Source organism: Ceratotherium simum, chromosome 12 (genome assembly GCF_057802395.1).
Source record: "Ceratotherium simum simum isolate JZ-2026a chromosome 12, ASM5780239v1, whole genome shotgun sequence".
Taxonomy (NCBI): domain Eukaryota; kingdom Metazoa; phylum Chordata; class Mammalia; order Perissodactyla; family Rhinocerotidae; genus Ceratotherium; species Ceratotherium simum.
Window position 1 is genome coordinate 56,015,286 of NC_141911.1, and position 19,728 is coordinate 56,035,013.

General features: G+C 35.4%; 1 protein-coding gene across 3 annotated transcripts in view; it reads right to left on the bottom strand.

The window, feature by feature from the left end:
- Window positions 1-900: 900 nt before the first annotated feature.
- Window positions 901-19,728, bottom strand: part of FAT4 (FAT atypical cadherin 4) — a 159,390-nt gene continuing 140,562 nt past the window's right edge. The window contains exons 12-17 of one of the 3 annotated variants that reach the window (XM_014784536.2): window positions 17,205-17,290; window positions 16,151-16,330; window positions 12,595-12,719; window positions 10,701-10,918; window positions 6,124-6,385; window positions 901-3,795 (exon numbers count right to left, since the gene is read on the bottom strand). In XM_014784536.2, coding sequence (XP_014640022.2) covers window positions 1,931-3,795; window positions 6,124-6,385; window positions 10,701-10,918; window positions 12,595-12,719; window positions 16,151-16,330; window positions 17,205-17,290 — 2,736 coding nt within the window. In that variant the 3' untranslated portion in view covers window positions 901-1,930. Of the gene's footprint in view, window positions 3,796-6,123; window positions 6,386-10,700; window positions 10,919-12,594; window positions 12,720-16,150; window positions 16,331-17,204; window positions 17,291-18,011; window positions 18,262-19,728 lie in introns of those variants that run through there. The other 2 variants (XM_087437646.1, XM_087437647.1) reach the window with 2 other exon arrangements.

Genomic DNA, 19,728 nt, shown 5'->3' on the forward strand with positions numbered 1-19,728 from the left:
TGGTACAGTTAGTGTTAGAGGATAATATTTTCAGTAAATATTAGTTATGGGGCAGATATTTAACTACAAAAAGTTCTGAGATTGTGAGGTAATTTGCAGAAGTCCTATTATTTCAGATGTAACTATTTATACACAAATGGATCTTGTTCTGGGCTGGTCTCTCCTGAATTGTTTCACTCTTGGGTGACTATTTGAAAATAGAGGTTTATCTTGGCTGAGACAGCAAGTCAAATTGGTTTAGAATTTATGAAGCAGAGTAATCGATAAATTAAAGACAAGTAAGAATAGCAGAACTTTCACTGTCATTCTTCCTACCCACCAGTGGACTTAGGAAATTTGGGGCTGGATCCTTGCAGAAAATGAGACCCAGACATTTTTCCATAATTAGCTTTAATTCATTGCTGTTCCTATAACTTTAAGCCTCGTCCAAAGCTGGTCTTCAGTGGACAGACTCTCCCGGGAACTTCCAAACATCTATGCTTTAACAAGGTTCATAACAAAGCTAGTCCCCTGAGACCCAACCTAGTCTAGACGCATTATGCTCTGGGGAAGTCCAAGAACTCTGACAGGTAGGAATGCACTAAAGCGACCTTAAAATATCTGTTCTGGCAATTATCCATATTCAAGTTTTTTGAAAGAAAATGATGTTCCCCATCTATCGTTCAACTTGCCATACCCTATTGACAAGTAGAGACTATTCTCAATTGGGAGTGAAAAAAGTACACAAAGATGAAAAATTCATATTATACTATAAATACAAAGTATTTTAAATAAATATTTTAATTCTATTGTTGGCCATTTACAAGTAGAAAGCATACAGTATGTTACAAATATCAAAATGTGAAAAATATGAATGTTACATAAGTAACAAATGTAAAAAAAGTATTTTCTTACCTTCCCTGAAAGCAAGAAAACGATTCAGCATAGAAAATATCAGTATCAAAAACACAGCTTAGGTGTAAAAAAAAGTTTTTACACGGTATTAAAAAAATGATCTACAAAATGACAGAAAGGAAGAAGTGTTGAAATTTGACTTTATATAAATTATAAAAACTGGGTACTTTTGGAATAAACATTAAATGGTTGAAAAATTAGTTCAATCATAGGCTTTCTTTAGGTTGATTCTTTAAAATTTCAAAAGCATAGAACATTTTTCAATAAATAACTTTTAAAAATGTCTCTGAGAAGCGCTGCTGAGAACATCATTCCACAGAAAGAAGGTGGCAGTGTTCTGGGGACAACATGCAATCATTTTGTTCCTAATGGAAGCCTGATGAAATTCAGAAGACCATAATTGTTTACAAAAATGATTCAGAAGTTTCAACACAATTTTGTAAGAAAGTTCTAAAGTGCTGAACAAAATGACTTAATTTTAGTACCCACTGTCATGTAAAACTTATTCAAATATTCAGACATTTCTGAGCAATATGGAATACAGAATCCAGAATTCTGAAATGTGTTAATATTTAGTCTTTCATTCAAGGGTAAGAGGGCTCTTTCTATACTTTACAAGGATTGGTTAAACCTCAAGAATCTTGCAATGCAAAACATAACAATAATAATACAATGGAAACAATACACATACCCCACTGTGAAAGCACAAGTTCATTTCTGCAATAGCAACGGTATTAATTTTAAAAATCACAAATCAAACATTGGTAAATAAGAAAAATCTTTCCAAACCCTGCATGCAACATAACTAGTTACAAAATACAATGCATGCAGGAAAATAAATTCAACCAAGCATATTTAAATTAAAGAGTTGTTTTGAGTCTGTTTCAGCAGCATTGTGGTTATTATTTTTTAAAGTTTCCCTCCAACAACAGTCCATACTGGCCTGTTTTGCAAATGTGACCCACCCTAGTCGGCAACCTTACAACGGTTTGAGTGTTTCTTGTTTTTATATTTTTATAATGCCAGTACATAGAGTTCACACATACTGTTCTGCTTCCCCATCTTTGGGGACTGGCTTAGCTGTCCCACCTTTGCCTTCTTCATTTGCTGCTGCTTTTTCTGGGAGAGATGCCAAATCTTTAAAAACATCTACATAATGGCCAAAGCCAGGGCCCCAGTTCAAAAGGTTGTCCCAGTTAAAATTCCCTGCTTGCTGCCCAAGCTTCAAGGGCAGTGTGTTGTCAGCAACTCCAGGTGCTGCTGCCTGCGTGCCCACAGGTCCCCCCTCAGCCCTGCGGCCATGGTATCTTCTAGGCTTCAGTCTAGCTCCATAATTATCTTCATCATCTGCATCAGATTCATTGACTTGAGATAATTTGGGCATCCTGGAAGTATATACCATTGGCTTTTCCCTGTCATATTCCATTTCCGAGCAAGTGAAAGACTCATGTGAGTCACTATCAGAAGAAGATTCTGGAGCTGGAATGCCATCCGCTGGGTTCCTTGTTCTGGATAGTGGCCTTCTGCAGTCCTCTTCTGAAGAAGACCTTCCGTGATCTGCACTACAGATACTTGGGTTTCTAGGGCGAGGGGTGTTCAGCCTCTCCACCTCTTCAATTGAGAGTCCTACTGGAGGAGAAGATTCCAGAGGAATTTGCCCAATTGGCTGCTTTAGGCGACTCCCTGGTCTAGAGCCATGCGACGCCATGGCCTGAGGACTCTTGCTTCTCCTTCCCAGCCTCGTGGCATAGTTGAAAATGCCAGGTTGGCAGGCGTCACCATGCATCTCCAAAGTATTTCCATCCCTCATAGGAAGATGCAATTCCCTGGCCGGGCTGTTTCTATAGAAAGTAGAGGACTTGGAGAAAGGGGCTGGACTGTGTCGAGACAGGGGGTTGGGAGTTGGGCAAGCCGAGTGGCTCAGGGAGCTGGTTCTTAACCCTTGACTGTAGGAAGGCTGGTAAGTCAAACTGCTTGCTCCTAAGGGCATGGGGGATTGCCTTGCAAAGCCTAGGGGACTATGCCTCTGGATAGAAAATTTAGGTGTGTGGCTGCGGAACTGCTTATAGTGTTGGATGATGTCTGCATCCGAAGGGGCGATGCTGCTGGCGTTGTCAATGTCATAGTGCTCTATCTCCTGCTCCGGTGAAGCCAAAGGGGCGCTGGGGACGGTTTCTGAGTTGTGGGGAATATCAGTCTCATCATAGATGAGGTAGGGGTTTTCCCTTTCGATGATATCTGGCTTAGGGTTCCCTTCAGGCTGCTTCCTCACAGTCATGTCGTCCCCGTAGGGAGGGATATTGTCTGGGTCATCAAAAGCAACGTTCTCGCTTCCCTTTTTCTTCTTCTCCTTGGGTTTCTTCTCCTCTTTGGGATTTTTGGCCTTCTTCCCCCTGCACTGGTTACACAGAATCAGGCTCAGGACCAGGAGGGCCAGGACTGTCGCACAGCTGCCCACAATGGCAGGCACAGCCCACAGAGGCAGGGAGATCTCTTCAGGGCCCTGACTCAGAACACAGACGTGCCCTCCAGGACTTCCAGCTTTGCACACCCTCCCCTGAGGACAGAGGACACCAAGACAGGCCACTACCGTCTCGCAGGTCTTCCCCGTGTGCGACTCCGGGCAGCTACAGGTGAAGCCCGAGTGCAGGCCTGGCTCACAGCTGCCACCATTCTGGCAGGGGTGGGAGGCACAGTCTCCAGGAGGAACACACTTGTAGGCATACCACTGATTAATGCACAGCAAATCGCCCCAGCAGGGGTTGCTGGCACAAATGTTCGGGCCACGACAGCCGATCTTCACTGAGGGATCCGTCTTAGAGATGGAGGCCAAGCTATGCTTCCCGCTGAAAGGAAGACTTTCTCCACCGTACAGCATAGAGGCAATGCAGCCATCAAAACCTGCAGGGGAAGACGGAGAGTAAGGCATTTTAGAGAAAAACAACAGCTCAAAACACGGCACTGATGCAATGTAGTAAAGAGAAACTTCACGATCGCATCACGAGAGTTTAGAAACCACAGTCTCAGAGCCATCATCCAGTTCAAAGGCAGTAAATCTGTGCATTTTACAACTTAGCACGATGCGTAAGATTTCCATGACACACACGTGGAGCGGATTGTGCGAATCCCACTCTGTTGAAGATTTATGAATGACTCAAACAGGCCAGATTTTCTTTTTAACCCTCTCGTCACTTATTTAATTATGTCTTGGTTCTATTTTTATAGTCTATATACCAAGAATTGCATACATAGAAATAAAATATATTTAAAAAATACTTATCAAGAACAAAAATAGGCCAATTGCTTCAACCATTAGATCATGTATTCTCAGTGGAAGTGATATTGCTCCAAGGAGTTGACCATAGGTTTTTGGGGAGCAAAAAAAAATCTTAGCTATTACAATGGTTTCTGGGCCTCCAAAGGGCAGATACAGAGAGAAACTGTGGCATCAGGATTTCACGAGGTGGGAATGGCAGGGATTAGGAAAAAAGATTTAAAATGGCTCCTTAGAGGGTGATGATTAAAGAAAATAAGTTGAGAAAGACTTTGTTAGACAAATATTTGTGTGCTAATATTGCTAATGCTTCTGTCGCAGAGCTCAAGAATATATTCTAACACTAACAAAAGAGTATGATTTACTTTGGCTTGTTTTCTTACAATATCCAAATTATCATCCACATTCTAAAATAAGGTAAATATATAAAATGACTTATGACTTGGGCTTTAGCTTTTATGCCTTAACTCAATTATTCTCTCATGCATTTTTCAATTTTCCTTTTATATGATGCATCATTCCAGCCTAGTGACATTTCCAATTCTGATACACTCCTTTTCCATGAGCTTCTGTGACATCTCCTGCTTTTGTTCCTACTCTCCTGGTTTTCTTTCTATGACTTGATCTCTCTTCTGTCTCCTTCTCCTATAAACAACCATTGACTCTTGCAGTTACTCAAGGTAAGGCCCTTGGCTTTCTTCTCACTCTACACCCTCATGTTGGGTTATCACATCCATGCCCAGGGCTTCAATTACCTGCTTGACATTGGTAACTCCTAAATATATATTTCCACCTGAAGTCCATGCCTGAGTTGTAACCCTTCTATCCAAAAGTCTTTCTCAAAGGTGTTCCAAACTCAAAATGTCCCCAACCAAAATCTTGATGTTTCCCATAGACCTACTTAGTGTTCTGCAGTGTCCTCTCTCAGTGGCATTACATTTCTTCTAGTTGAGAAGTCAGAAACCTTCCTGAATTTTACCAAAATCACCAGCATTTGGTTGATTTTAATTACTAAAATACTCCTTCCCTATCCACTTCTTTCTAATTCCTCTGCCACCATGCTAGTCAAAGCTCTCCCAACACCTTGCCTGGATCATTGCAATATCTTCCCAGCTAATTTATGCAAGTCTACTCTTGTCCTTCTCCAGTGCATTCTCCGTGCTATAGCCTGAAAGATCTTTAATATCACTGCATATCTAATCTTGACACTCCCGTGATTAATTTTTTTAGTAACTTCTCATTGTTCTGAGAATAAGACCAAAACTGCAACATAGTCTAGAAGGCTCTGTTTCATTCTCCAACTTCATCTTTTACCTGTGACATCAGCCCCCAATGTGCTGGTTTCTGTGATCTTAATCGACCTCTTTTTTCTTTCTTTTTAGATCCCATCAATATAAATTAATCTTTCATACTCTCCTATCCTCATCTTCATAGTTCAGATTTAAGTACAAATGTTAATTTTCCAGGGGGAAGTTTTTTTCTTTTACCTTTTTTTTTTCAATCTCTTAGAATTCTACATTCTTTCTTTACATCATTTATCATAGTTTAAAATAATATATTTACTTGTGTAATGATATGATTGATGTTTGTCTACCTAACTGGGCCATGTGTTCTATGAGGAGAGTTGTTATTTATTTAGTCCACCATTGTACTCCTTGTGCCAAGTACAGGGCTCAGTAAATATCTGTCGTTGAATGAACAAATGAATGAGTAAATGAATGAATGTATACATAAATGCTTGGTGGACAAGAAAACCATCAAAGCACCATGGGCTGAATTATGAACTTCGTAGAACAGTAGCTGAAGGACTTGATGGCTGATAATTTATTATCAACTTTTTAAAGATAGTTATGATAGTCTTGGAATATTTATAATAGTTATTAACAGATATCCAACTAGTTTCAGAGGAACAATATTACCTTTCCTTTGTGACTTGACTCAACACAAGCATTTACCTGTTTGAGTATCTCGATGGGCTTGGTTGGGTGGAATTCCTCCAAGAGATATAGTGAGCACATCGAGACCACCAAAATCCTGAGTAGGGTGAATGATATCTCTGTTATATATTCTGTCAATGGACAATACCGTGGCCGTCCCATTTTTTCCAATTAGAAAAGTGTGCCAGTGGCCATCTGCAACGTACACTTCAGGAATATTTCTTTCTACTTTCCCAGCAATTCCCGCATCTGATATAAAATGTACTTTGCCGTTCTTAATCTGTAAAACATATCAGAAGTAATGTACAATTAAACTATCATGTGCTTGAATAAAAATGGAATGAAACCTTAAGATATTGATCAATTTAAAGCAGATAGAATAGTTGAGGAGCCTGTTATATTAGAGTATATTTATTCATAGTGCCTTTAAAATTTTAGGTAAAATATACCTTCACATTTAATAGTTTCAATAGTTTTCAAGGTATTCTTATATTTATACCGAATTTTTCAAGATGCATAGAATTATTTTGCAGAACACAATTGAGATAATAATGGAGTGAACACCTTTTTTAAGATAAGTAACTTATACTTTTTTGTGATTACTTGAATTTTAATGGTAATTGCGAGTGTAAAATAATCCATCAGTTTAGTACAAGACTCATAGTGATTAAAAAATGTTAAAACTACTTATAAAAAGAAAAATCAATGCTTAGCTAAAAATGATGCATAATTAGAAAAATAAAGACAAAAATAAATTGTTTTACCTGTCATCTATTACACACTGGAATTTTAGAAAAAAATCATGCTTATTGTTTATACCATTTATTGAGATGAAAGCTATGATGAATAAAGGGTGAGTTCTTAATAATGAGGTGTCTGGGCAAGTCTTCACTTTGGCTGTCTGTTACAATTTATCTAAGGGATATTTGGTTTCTTGTACTTTGCCAAGTAGAACATTGGGTAACAGGATGCTGCTACTCCAGTTTCCAGCTACCAAGTTTCCAGTATTCTGAGTAGACACTTTAGAAAATGAAATAATTTATGAGGCAGGATGAACATTTGGTTCAGAGAGCATAATCCCATGATACTGCCAGACAGAGCTGGTGCCTCGGATGAAGTGGCACTGCATCTCAAATGATGCGAATGAAAGGATGCATCAGTTTATTTTGTCACTCAGATCAAATGCTATTTCTATATGCAACAAACGCATCTGGTAGAACTAAAAATCAGTTATTTTTACTTTGTGGAAAATATGCCTAACACATTTACATACGTTATTCATATTGTAATATTTTATTAAAGCAGTCTCTCCAGATAATAATATATTTCATTAACAAACTCAGGGAAAAAAAGAGAAAGTTGTGGTTAAATGACAATAACATTTCATAAAATGGGCAACGTCTCATGAAACACACAGTAAAAACAGCAACTCCTCTTGGGTATAGCCAGAGACCTTTCTGGAAAGAAGCCTTGGGAAGAGACTTTTCTCTCTGTGTTTCTCTCCTACTTGATCACACCACATCACCCTTTCATTTGACCAATTTCTGATGAGACAGACTCTAGAATACACCATAGAGTAGAGTGAAAAAAATATAGGTTCTTATGATAACATTCTTAATATTTTCCTTCTTCCCAATAATACTCTACCTAACTCTTGTATCCCTCCTAACTTTCAAAACATTGTGCTAATTTTTTGCTTGGTTTTATTTATTCATAGTTTTATTTGTTCATTTATTCATTTATTTTTGAATCTATACAGTTCTGAATACCTCATCCCAACTCTGTACAATATATATAGTTTCACTTATGAAAAAAACAAACAAAAAAACTACACACCAAAACAATAGAATTGATTTGGAGTAGAAATAAAGTCCATCATCTGACATTATGACAGAACTCCAAATATGGAGATACATTATATGCTATGAAAGAAAAGAGATAATGAAACACTTTAAATATTGTGTCATCACAGTTATATGCAAGTAGGCTTTCCTTTTGCTTTTCTCCCTGAAATTTTCTCTCCTTCATTTCTTTTTTATCCAAACAGATCCTATCTACTTTACATATTCTCTCTCTTCACATTGCTATTGCTAACCACCCCTGACACTCTCTCCTCGGACCATATGGAATCCCATTTACCCAACTCTCTTTTCCACTTTCACAAAATGTCTTCTAGCTCCCTTTGTGTGTGTGTGTGTGTGTGTGTGTGTGTGTAAGAGGGAGAGAGAGAGATTGACTGATTCAGAGTAGGTAAAAAAATCAGAAAGAGAGAAAGAAACTGTCAGAAGTGAGCCAAAAGAAAGAAAGAAGAAAAACAGGGGCTTAGGTCACTGATAAGCTAACTGATAAGTAAGAGCCCATTTTAACTAGCTTCCTAGCCTGTATAAGCAGATCGTATTCCTGTCATCCAAATCACTTGCCTGCTTACAACAGCCACTCTCTTCCTGTCTATTTAGTTCTCCTTTTTCGCTTTTTTTTTTGAATCCACTTACTTTACCTGCCAAGCCCCTTAATCTCTGAGAAGCTGCTTTTCAAAATTTTCATACAAAAGAAATACGCATTTGGGTCTGCATTAGTCATTATTTTTATTCATTAGCATTTACTTTCCCTTCAGGAAAAAAACATTCTCTTTGTAAGTGCTTGCTACCAATGTAACAAAATCTGGAGAAGTTGCATGCTGCTGTCCTGTTGCAAAGGCAAGATTGTACGGTGACAAAAATGGATCCTGACATTCAGCTTCTTCCTTAAGGAAGAAAAAAATCCTGTCTCTGATTTCTTCAACCACATTGTATTTTGTATCTCTTGGCTTAAGGAGATAACATAGAGAAATACTTCATATGTCATTTAAATGGCACGAGGACTTGGAAGCAGCTTAACAGATAACGCACAGACCTCAATGTCAAAGTCTCTCAATGTATATAAAAAATGTTTCTTGTAGACTACGAAGGTCTGCTTCTTTCTTACTTCTTTACTTTCTTCGCTTCTAATATGCTTTCAATGAAAATTATAAACACCAAATAATAACATTATATAATGACTTATGTACTATGTTTTACCATTGCTGTATTAATTCTGGAACTGGGCTCTTTGTTTCAATAATGGAGGTAAAGTTACAACCTGAAGAGGTTCTCTTGTACTAGATTAGAGCAGAGTTTCTCAAGCTCAGCACTGTTGACATTTCGGACTGGAAAATTCTTTGCTGTGGGGTGCTGTGTTGTGCATTCTGAATGTTTAACAGCATACCTGACCACTACCCACTAGATGTTGGTAGCACACCCCACAACCGTGGCAATAAAAAATGTCTCCAGACATTCCCAAATGTCCCCTGGGGGGCAAAATCACCCTCAGTTGGGAATGACTGCACTAGTGGAGTTATAATATGAGAATTTTGAAAATATTCGTTTTTGTACTACTTAGTAAAAATATGTACATGCAACATAACAACCAGAGTTGGCTTGGATACAGAGAAACTTTGAGAATAAAGAGGTTGAAGTTTAGAGGTGCACATCTGTTTTTACTTTTAGTATTATATGTGAATTAAACCTAGTAAATTGCTATGTATATTGTTTTTATTCTTTATTAACTAAGCTTTTAGTAATTTTGGTTTATAGGTTTATAGGTAAATATTTGTTTATAGGTAAAAAGAATTCAGGAAATCTGGGTTTACGTTTTTAAGAATTTACCAAAATTCATATAAAATTATGAATAGAATTACAATATACAAAATTATATTAATAGAAAGCAGTCAATATAATTTAGCTAAAGAAAATGATGGTCTAAGAGATTAAGGCTTATTTGTGGCAAATAAAGCAGAATACAGTTTTAGAAATTAAGAAAGCTAAGAGCTGATGGGAAATGCATATCTAATGAAATTATTCACCAGTTTACCATTTCATTTACAGTTGAGGAAAAAAATTATGTAAAAGCCTAACGATAAATCAATCCGTTGTTCTCATGAAATATAGTGTTTAAAAGTTATTTACCTAGAAATTATTATAGGAGAAGTTAGCTATACTTTTACTTACAATAGTTCCAAAGGTATTTAATTTCATAGCATTTATCTAGATAGTGAATTGAATATGTCTCCAGAATAAAGCCTTATAATTTCAAAATGTTTTTCCTTATTTTAGTCCCGCCAATTAACATATACATAGCAATAAAAATTTGGAATAATTATTTTATTTTGGAATAATTTGGAATTATAGTTTGGAATAATTTTTTTAGAAAAATATTTTTCCATTTCAAAGACACATTATCTTTTTGTTTTCCTTTGTTTAAAAGCAGGGAGAAAAACAATATAAATCTTTATCTGACGAAATAGGTTGCAACAAATTCTTTCTGTTGCTGTCCTACTTAGCAGTGGTCTCTACTCTAAACCAAGACAAATGTGTTTAGAAACCAAACCATTCAGATCTTTGTTACTCTGGCCAATGCCTGGGGAATAGTTAAGATAGATGACATTGGAATAGTGCCCAGTATTAGTGGGAACTCTAATGGGTTGTAAAGAAAAGGACAGAAATTATGGGAGAAGTGATTTAAACCATGACACAGCAGGCGGTCTAATCAAATGAAGTCACCATTAGCTTTTATCTTACCTTCACAGTAGTGTAATTGCTGCTTTCTTGGATATGGATTAAAATGCCATTCTCGCTTCTTGTCCTGAATTTTACTTCCAGACTGTTCACACCAAAAGGCTCCAACATGGCACCTCGTATGCTCTGTCTTAACAAATATTCCCGCTTCTCATTCTGACTCATGTGGTATTCCAACCGCCCTTTGCCTTCTAATGATAAGGCAGTGTCAGGAGTAATAGCTGAAAGGGAAAGATGCATGCATCCATTAGGCATTTCTTAAAGAGCTTCTACAAGCGACAAAAAATTATTAAAAAGGACAATGAAAATATTAACTTTTTGGAATAAATGTTCCCTCAATCCTCTTCTTGAAAAAATAATACCTACTTGTGAAGTATCATATAAGTTGATTTCAAATGCTTAAGTCCATTTCAAAACCATGAAATGTAAAACATTTTATGACAGTCATTAATCATTTGGGAAATATTCATTAAATATTTGATATATGATATAAATTAGGAGTACCTGAAGAGATAGCCACCTGTTAAAAATATGCAGTTGGAAAATTTGTTTATAATGTTTCACTATATTTCCAAAATTCATAAATTAATATATCTTGTTATAGTTAAAATGATTTGTGATCGTTAGTCTCTAGTATATTAGAAATTTGGACAAAAAGAAGTGTACATCAAATATTTAAATTTGTAACTAACTTTATTATTAGTAATAATCATGTAGAATTTAATTTATCCTATGTAAAATCATCATGTAAAATTATAAGTTATCATAACTTCATAAAATATTCACACTACTGAAGTACAGAAGTTTGTTAGGGCTAACACAGCCAAAGATAACGAGCTCAAAAGGGTTTCAGCATTGAATGATTCCTCTTAAAAGGTCCATCTTATAGTATGTGAATTATATCTCAATTAAAAAAAAAGATCCTCAGGCATTTCTCAAGCCAATGACTCATTCCATAGTCCAGATATAATTGGGTTCCTACTTACTAAATGTTCATTATTTAAAAAAAAAAATCATGTGACAATGTGCTTTGTGCTTTTTGTAAGTTTTGATTTTATCCTAAATAATTAAACACTATTATACCGTTTGCTACAAAGATCTTTTTGATTATAGTATATCCTTAACTTAATCACAAATTTCTATTCATTCTCATATTATAATAGAATCAAATGACTTCTTAAAAAGTGATCAGATAACTGCAATGATTTAAGTAGTAACAACATGTTTGAAAATGAAGCAACTTTTATAAAAGAAACCACATTAAGGTTAGTTAGTGAGATGTACAGCTTGAAATTAGAGAATGTCATGCTCTAATGATGGCTTGAACATCATTAATGTCTTTTTCACAATAACATTAGGGTTTAAAAACAAATAACTAATAAAATTATTTAAAAAGTAATATCTAAAACCAGTTCCAATAATTGCAAATTAAAATTCGAGTATCATCTTTAATTATAATAAATTATATTGCCATTGTATGATGTTTTGAGCTCAGTGGTCAGTGACTTAATATTTATACTTTTCTACCAAATATAAAATACTCGCCAGAGAAATATCCCCTAAAGGCAGATAACGTTAAGCCAAAGCCAGTATCTAGCCTCTGGGTTTATAAATTGCCTAGCAAATTACAAGGCCAAACAAAAATAGCTAAAGGATATGTTTATTAAATGGAAACTAAAGATTTATTTAGTAAATAACTCTAAAAAGATATCCCTCTTCCTCAGGTTAAAAAAATGAATTTAAAAATGTCACTATATTTTGCCAACTGTTGCCCATTTAATATTTTCAATATTTAAAATGAAAACATAATTCTGATTCAATTACATCTTTAGGTGCATATATTTAAACTTTTCATGGTTATTATAATTTCCAGTGGAAGACGAAACAGCTGGCATACATTTGTCACAGTATTTCCCAGTCAGTCCTTCTTTGCAATGACACTGCTGCCATGACCAGTAATCCGTACACGTGCCACCATGTTGGCAGGGGCTGCGAGTACAGGCACCTTCTAGTCTAGGGCATCTAAAATAAATCACAATAAAGACTCATAAAGCACAAGACAAGGTGGGGGCGGGAATTTGTTAAATTAGATATAAACTTTTATTAACCTGTTTAGTTTCATGCGCTCAATTCTTTGAAACTCACCTTACAACTACATTTGAGCATCTAATCAAACTAGAAGTTGTCCTGTAACACATGGCCTGCCTCATTCATAAAGGAGAAGATTAAACAGAATAACATCTTACTCAATGGAGAAAAAGGATTGACAATTTCTTCTTTATATTAATTCTTATTCCAGCAAGAGATCTTGGTCAAATAAACACTTTGGTTAATGTGATCTCGGGCCACATGTTTATTTGAGTACACATCTCCTCCATCAGACAACTATGCAACTAATGTTTATTGAATGCCTACTATATGCCAAGCATGGAGATAAAGTGATGGAAAAAAATCCATGTGTTCATGGAATATCTATTTTTCCTTGTTGGAGAGACAGACAAAAAACAAAAAACTAGATAAACGTGTAGTATGTTAGAAAGAAGGAAGTTTTACGGGAAAATTAAGACAGAGAAAGGGTATTGGGAATTTTGGAGGGTTGCTGGATCTATAGATTAGGCAGTGAAGGAAGGACCCATTTTTGTAAAGACCTAAACAGAGTGAGATAGCAAAGTATATCTGGTAGAAGATCATTCCAGGCCGAGGAAACAGCAGGTGAGAAAGCCCTAAAGTGAACATGTACGTGGCATGTTTGAGGAACACCAAGGGGGCCCAAGACAGTTGAAACAGAATGAACAAGGAGAAGAAAAGGTAGATAGGGTGAGGAAGTCAAGGGGGAGGCCAGATCATGGAGGCCTTGTAAGTCAGGATAAGAACTGGCTTGTTTTTAAAATGTCGTTCTGGTTGCTGGTGGGTCAGATATGAGGTACATCAGAAAGAGAGGAGTCAAAGGCAAGTCTAAAAGTTTTGGCTGAGCAGGGGGCTGGACTGAGTTATCATTACCCGAGATACAGAAACTGTGGAAGGAGTCCATTCGGGAAGAGTCAGGAAGGAAGACCAGAAGTTCTGTTTTAAACTTAAGTTTGAAATATTTGCTAGAAATACACGTGGGATATTGAGCAAATAGTTGGATATGAGAGCCTGAAGTTCAGAGGAGAGGCCAAGTTGAAAACGAACATTTAAGAGTGACCAGCGTTAGAAACAGTACCTAAAACCAAGGACTATAAAATATGATTTAAAGAAAGAATATAGATACAAAAGAGAAGAGATCAAGGAGATGAGAGGAAGAATCAGAGTAGAAAATCTGGAGTGTACCACGTGCTGGTGGACAAACTAATAAAGTATTTTTAGGAAGAGGAAATGATGAACTGTTCCTAATGTTGCTGATGTTCAAATAAAATGAGAACTGACCATTGATTTTAGCAACACAGAGGTTATTGATCACTTTGACGAAGATAGAACAATTTTTCAAAGAAAAGAGAGAGAATTAGGGTGGTAGCTGGAGAGGAAAATGGAATTAATAAATTTTCTTTTAAATAAAATGGGAGAAATAACAGCATAAACTGAAATGAGAAAAGAAACACTGTTGAGAAAGCTGGAGTGCTGTTTTTAGAAGGTTCTCTGGGATGGAGCCTATTGCATAAAAAGGGGTTGGTTTTTGTGGGAGTAGAAACCGTTCATTTATACTAACAAGATACAAGGTATATGAGATGGTGCATGGGCAGACTGGAGGAGTGAGGTTTTGGAAGTTTTCTTCTGATTGCTTCCATTTTCTGAGCAAGTCAGGAAGTAAACTCATTAGGTGGGAAAGATGATGCAGGAGGTGACGTTTGAGGTCTGTGGAAAGAGGAGGTGGGATGATGATGAAACTAGCAGAATATAATATATTGCCAGGCAATAATATGAGCACACTAGAGCTTAGTAATCATGAATTTAAAGAGACTACGAACTCCTCAAGAGCAAGGTCCTGCCTTTTTCTGTTGTCGGCCTCCAGCACCAGGCTGAGTGTTAGCTCCTGACTTAGCTCCACTGCTCACTGGCTGACTGACCCTGGGCAAGTGTTTTAAAACTCTGAGTAACTCAGTTACCTCACTGTAAAATGAAAACAATAATGTCTAACTCACAAAATGATTGTAAAGGTTAAATAGACGAACACTGTCAAGTACTAAGAATAGCATCTGCTACATAGTAAGCTATCAATAAATATTAGTTTCTGTGGACATTAGATAAATCTGAAATGAAAGAATGAAAATAAATCCTCAAATTTGGAAGCCTTGAAATATTTAGTCTTTTAAATCTTATATTATTCCAACATATCCAAAGAAAATAACATCCATCATATCAAAATAAGATATGTTTAGAAATAAAACCAAACTTATTATGTATAATAAGAGGAAAACGTCCTTGCAGTGAAGCTCCACCGTTAAATTCAAGATCTTTTGTGAAAAAGAGTGGTGGAAAAATTAGATTAAAAATTCTCGTAATGCTATCTCACTTTACAAATTTTCTGAAAAGTCATGAAAAATATGCTTCATATGATGCATAAATTGAGTGAAAATTAATGTAAGAATATTCTTTTTAAGATGGCATATCAAGCAGCAGCAAATTATACACATTTATTACCATTATAAACTTTCTGGAAAGTAAGTTGGCAATGCATATGACTTATATCTCTATATTTTGACCTAAAAAGATGTTCACAACATACTTTAAAGTGAAAAAAATATTTGTGTAAACATGGAGAAAGATACAGAAGGATGTGCACATCAAAATATTAAGAACGGTTAGCAATGAGAATGCCGTACTCTCTGTACTGTGTGATTAATTATAATGTGATAGCACTATTTTGTAATAAAACAATAACAACAAATAGAAAAATAAATGCAAATGCAAAATTGTATTAAAATACTTAAGTATTTTTCTGAATTTCCCAAATTTTCAATATGAACAAAAATAATTTTTAAAATAAAATGTCACTTTTACAAATCCTAAATAACTGCTGGGAACCTAACCAATAATCTAATAGAAAAAAAACATCCTACAGTTTACAATTAATCAAATTATTACTTGTTGAACATGTAACAAATTTGGGGGAATAAGTATGTTTATATATAAAACTATTTAGCTTCAAATAGTTTTCTGTATACATTATTGCTAACACTAATATATTGCTATACGCCAGGTTCCTTTCTATATTATTTACCTACTTAACTCATATAACCTTCACAACTCTGTAAGATACGGTAAAGCACACACATACATACATGCATGCATGCATCCATGCATACATACATATATTTTTTCCAAAATTTCACAGATATAAATAAATATTTAAAATTCAAAACAGTGTAAAAAATTTGGTATTTTAGGGCTATGGCACAATCATTTCACCTTTTGATGCTCAATTATCATATACGTAAGAATAAATAAAATAGTAAGAAATAAAATTGCCATACTGATCTAGGATGCCTTGTGCTGCCAAAGCTTGGCTGGGTTCCAGAGGCCTTCCATTGACTGCAAACTCCATTATACACCCAACAAAATCATGGCTTTCCACGTGTCCTCTCCTCTGAAGGATTGGTTCTAGGGATCTGATACCTCCAACTGTGACTCGATTTGGTTGAACATCAAGAGTCCTACATAAGAAAGAAAAGATAAGTATATTAGTACCAACACGATAGATCTCAGTAGAATGTTATATTTTAAAAAAGGGTGAATATAATTTTTTCTGGCATGTATTATAGATGGTAAATTTGAATGAAAAACATGACCTATTGATGCATATCTTCTAAACAGATACCTATAAGATTGTTAGGTTTTCAAGGTATGAAAACTAATAAAATGTATGGAAATGATATTTTCAGTTAGTTAAATGATATATATATATATATATAACAATGCTGAGTTAGCAAGAAAGAGCATACCATCAGAAAGAAGATAAAATACAGCAGTGGTAACCTTAGTATTAATGTCAGATTAGATTTTTCCTTCACTACAGAGATGATGAAGAATGCTACTAAGTTGATTAATGCAATGGATTATGTGTTACTATTTATTTTTCTCTGTTTGTTAATATCTCTATTAAAGTCACTTATGTTTTAGATGGGGTAATGCTGTGTTTCAGCCGGAAGTGCTACTGAAAAACATCTGTCCATTATTGTCACATACAACTTTCAGAGAATGTGTTTAACAAGGGTGGGGTCCTTATCCCAACCTTGCAGGACCCAGGTCTCGCACAACTATCTCATGAAACTTCTCAAAGAGTGGAGGCCGTGTTAATCTTTCACTCACTAGCTTTATCCTCATCTCTACCACTTCGTTTCACACCTTTTTTACACATTTTGTACACTAATAATTAATTTTTTATTTTATAGTGTGAAAATTCCTTTGGGGAGGATAAAATATCTCAAACTTTTACATTATACTTAGCGTAATAAGATTATTTTTAAATGTGTAGTTTCCTTTTTAAGGTCAAGTAATAGTAAAGATCAAACTAATAATTTTGCTTACCAGTCATCAGAAACTGCCACATTACTGACAGTGCAATATCCTGGTTCTTGGTTCTCAGAACAGGAGTCCACAGTTAAGGAAGCTGCCTATAAAGCAAGAGGAGAAAATGTTCACCTTGGGTTCTCTGCCCTTATTGCCCTTTTTCAGCCAACACTGCCCAAGACACATTTCTATGTGGATGTGATTCCAAAATTATGATAATGTTTTGATTTCATATACTATAATACAATTACAATACAATATCAAATTATAGGCACATATGTCTGCAATATGTCTGAAACTAAAATTGTGAGATCACTACATATAATAGGTGAGAAGGTGCTTTGAAAAAGTTTCTCCAGCCCCCTTGTTTTACAGATGAAAGAATAAAAATGCCCTTGACGTCTCTTAGGGTATCAGACAGTAGGTCCGGGACAACTTCCTAGGGTTACAATCTTAAGATTCTGCATGTTTATTCTACTATCCAGCTATTCTAACAAATGAAAAGACATTAGATTTCTGATTTTCCAAAGTCTTATTCCAATAATATTTCAGTCATATGTACAAAAAGATTTTGAAAGTACAGTGTAAGTACTACTACAGCAACCTATGAGTATTGTAATACTTCTACTAAAGTTTCAGATAATGTAAACAAATCAATTAGAGGCTCTTTTCATTTATAATAAAAATCATTTTTTATAAATAGCATATTATAGCAAATCTAAGTATAATCAGAATGCATTGTCATATATTGCCATACAGTAGAAACTCTCCAATAATATTTAGATCACAACTAACAGTAAATGTTTTTGTATCCTATGGAAGGTATACCCCCCTGAGACAAAGCCTTCTGTGTAGCAGAACAAATGCATACTCCATTCGATCAATAAAAAACTCATCAAGTCATGGTCACAAGATCCAAGAATATGACAGAAGTCAGGGCTCTCTGTATTGGGCAATGGCCATTGGAGATGACTGTGGTCCAGTTTAAGACCAAGGTTGCTGCTATCCATGTCATTCTGTGCTCTGCAATGCTGTTGTGATGCCCCTCCTTTGTTCCCCAAACTGCAGTAAAATTCTGCAAAGGACAAAACTTTGCATATTTTAGTCGGTGAAATTGCAAGGATGATATTCAGACTATGTGTCTCAGAATATGATCAGTAAATCACAGGAAGAGACATAACCCCAATTCCAGAAGAACAGGAGGACTGAGGGTTTCTCCCAATGCAGACAACAAAGGGTTCTACCTAAATTTATCTGAACGCCACAGAACAAGGCTAATCGAGCTTTGTCCATTTGTATCATAGAACTATAAATACTATGCAAGTATTCATTTACAAGAACGGTTATCATTTGAGGTTCATTTTAATAAAAGCACAGTAAATGTAGGAAACACAGGACAAGGAGGTTAAGCGAGTTGACTAACATTACATCTCACTTACATGCAAAGGTGTCAGGTTTTCTGTCTTCCTGAATCAGGTCACTTTCATTATGTATAGGAATGATTCATTTCCTTAATATCCAATCTTTATCAACATTGCATATAATTTTTAGAGATTGTCCATAAAAATATATATTTAGATGAGAGATTTGTAAAAGCATATCTTAAACACCTCACATTTCAGAAATAATAAATGGGGTCAGTTTACAGTTATTGTGCATCAAATATTACTAGCTAGGATATTTTTAAACATTTCTATCAGTTAATTATCATAACTGATTATAAGCTCCATGCAATAAACTCTCATGAGCCATGTAGATTTTTTTCTTGTCACCTTCTCAAGGAAATTATAATAAACACTAATATTTTCAGGACACATTTACATTTCCAATTCTGTGTCAAAGACTTTTATGCCCCATTTAGTTAACTTTTTCAACAGTTATTGTTTTTTCCAGGCGATCTATAAAACTGAGTCACATTCAATCTCAAAAGCATTATTAGGTTTTAATGCTAAAATGTATGTTGCTTTATGTTGACTATTTGATTTAAGTACAATTCCCTTTAATTTATTTCTGAAACAAAATGTTAACACATTTTTTCTATGTATACTACGCAAAATACCCACCCATCTAGAGATTCCTAAAGCTATCACAAACCACAGAGCTGACGCGGATGTTTATGAATGCCTCAACTAGAAAAAAGAAACTTAGAAAATGGTATCCTATTTTGGTCAATCTTAACATTTAATATATTTTTCTTATTTTCTAAAAACTTGATGATAACTCAAAGAAAGAATATCCGAGGAGAAGTTTTATTTAAATAGTAGTTTGCACAATTTATCTTCTGGGTTAAATGCACCTTCTTTGCTGAATTTTTCTACCAGTTCTGCTGTCAAGTGAGATGTTTCTATCCTGTCTCTGCAATGATTCAAAGCTGAGAAGTTATTGATTTTACCAGTTTCCAAGAAAATCCTTTTGGACTGTAGAAAATGACATTAAAAATCCAGTAGGGGCCTTATTTTGAATGTTTTCTGAAATAGAGAGATGTTTTTCCGCTGACCGAAATCCTAATGACAAGGGTGTACTTTTCCACATTTGGTAGTAT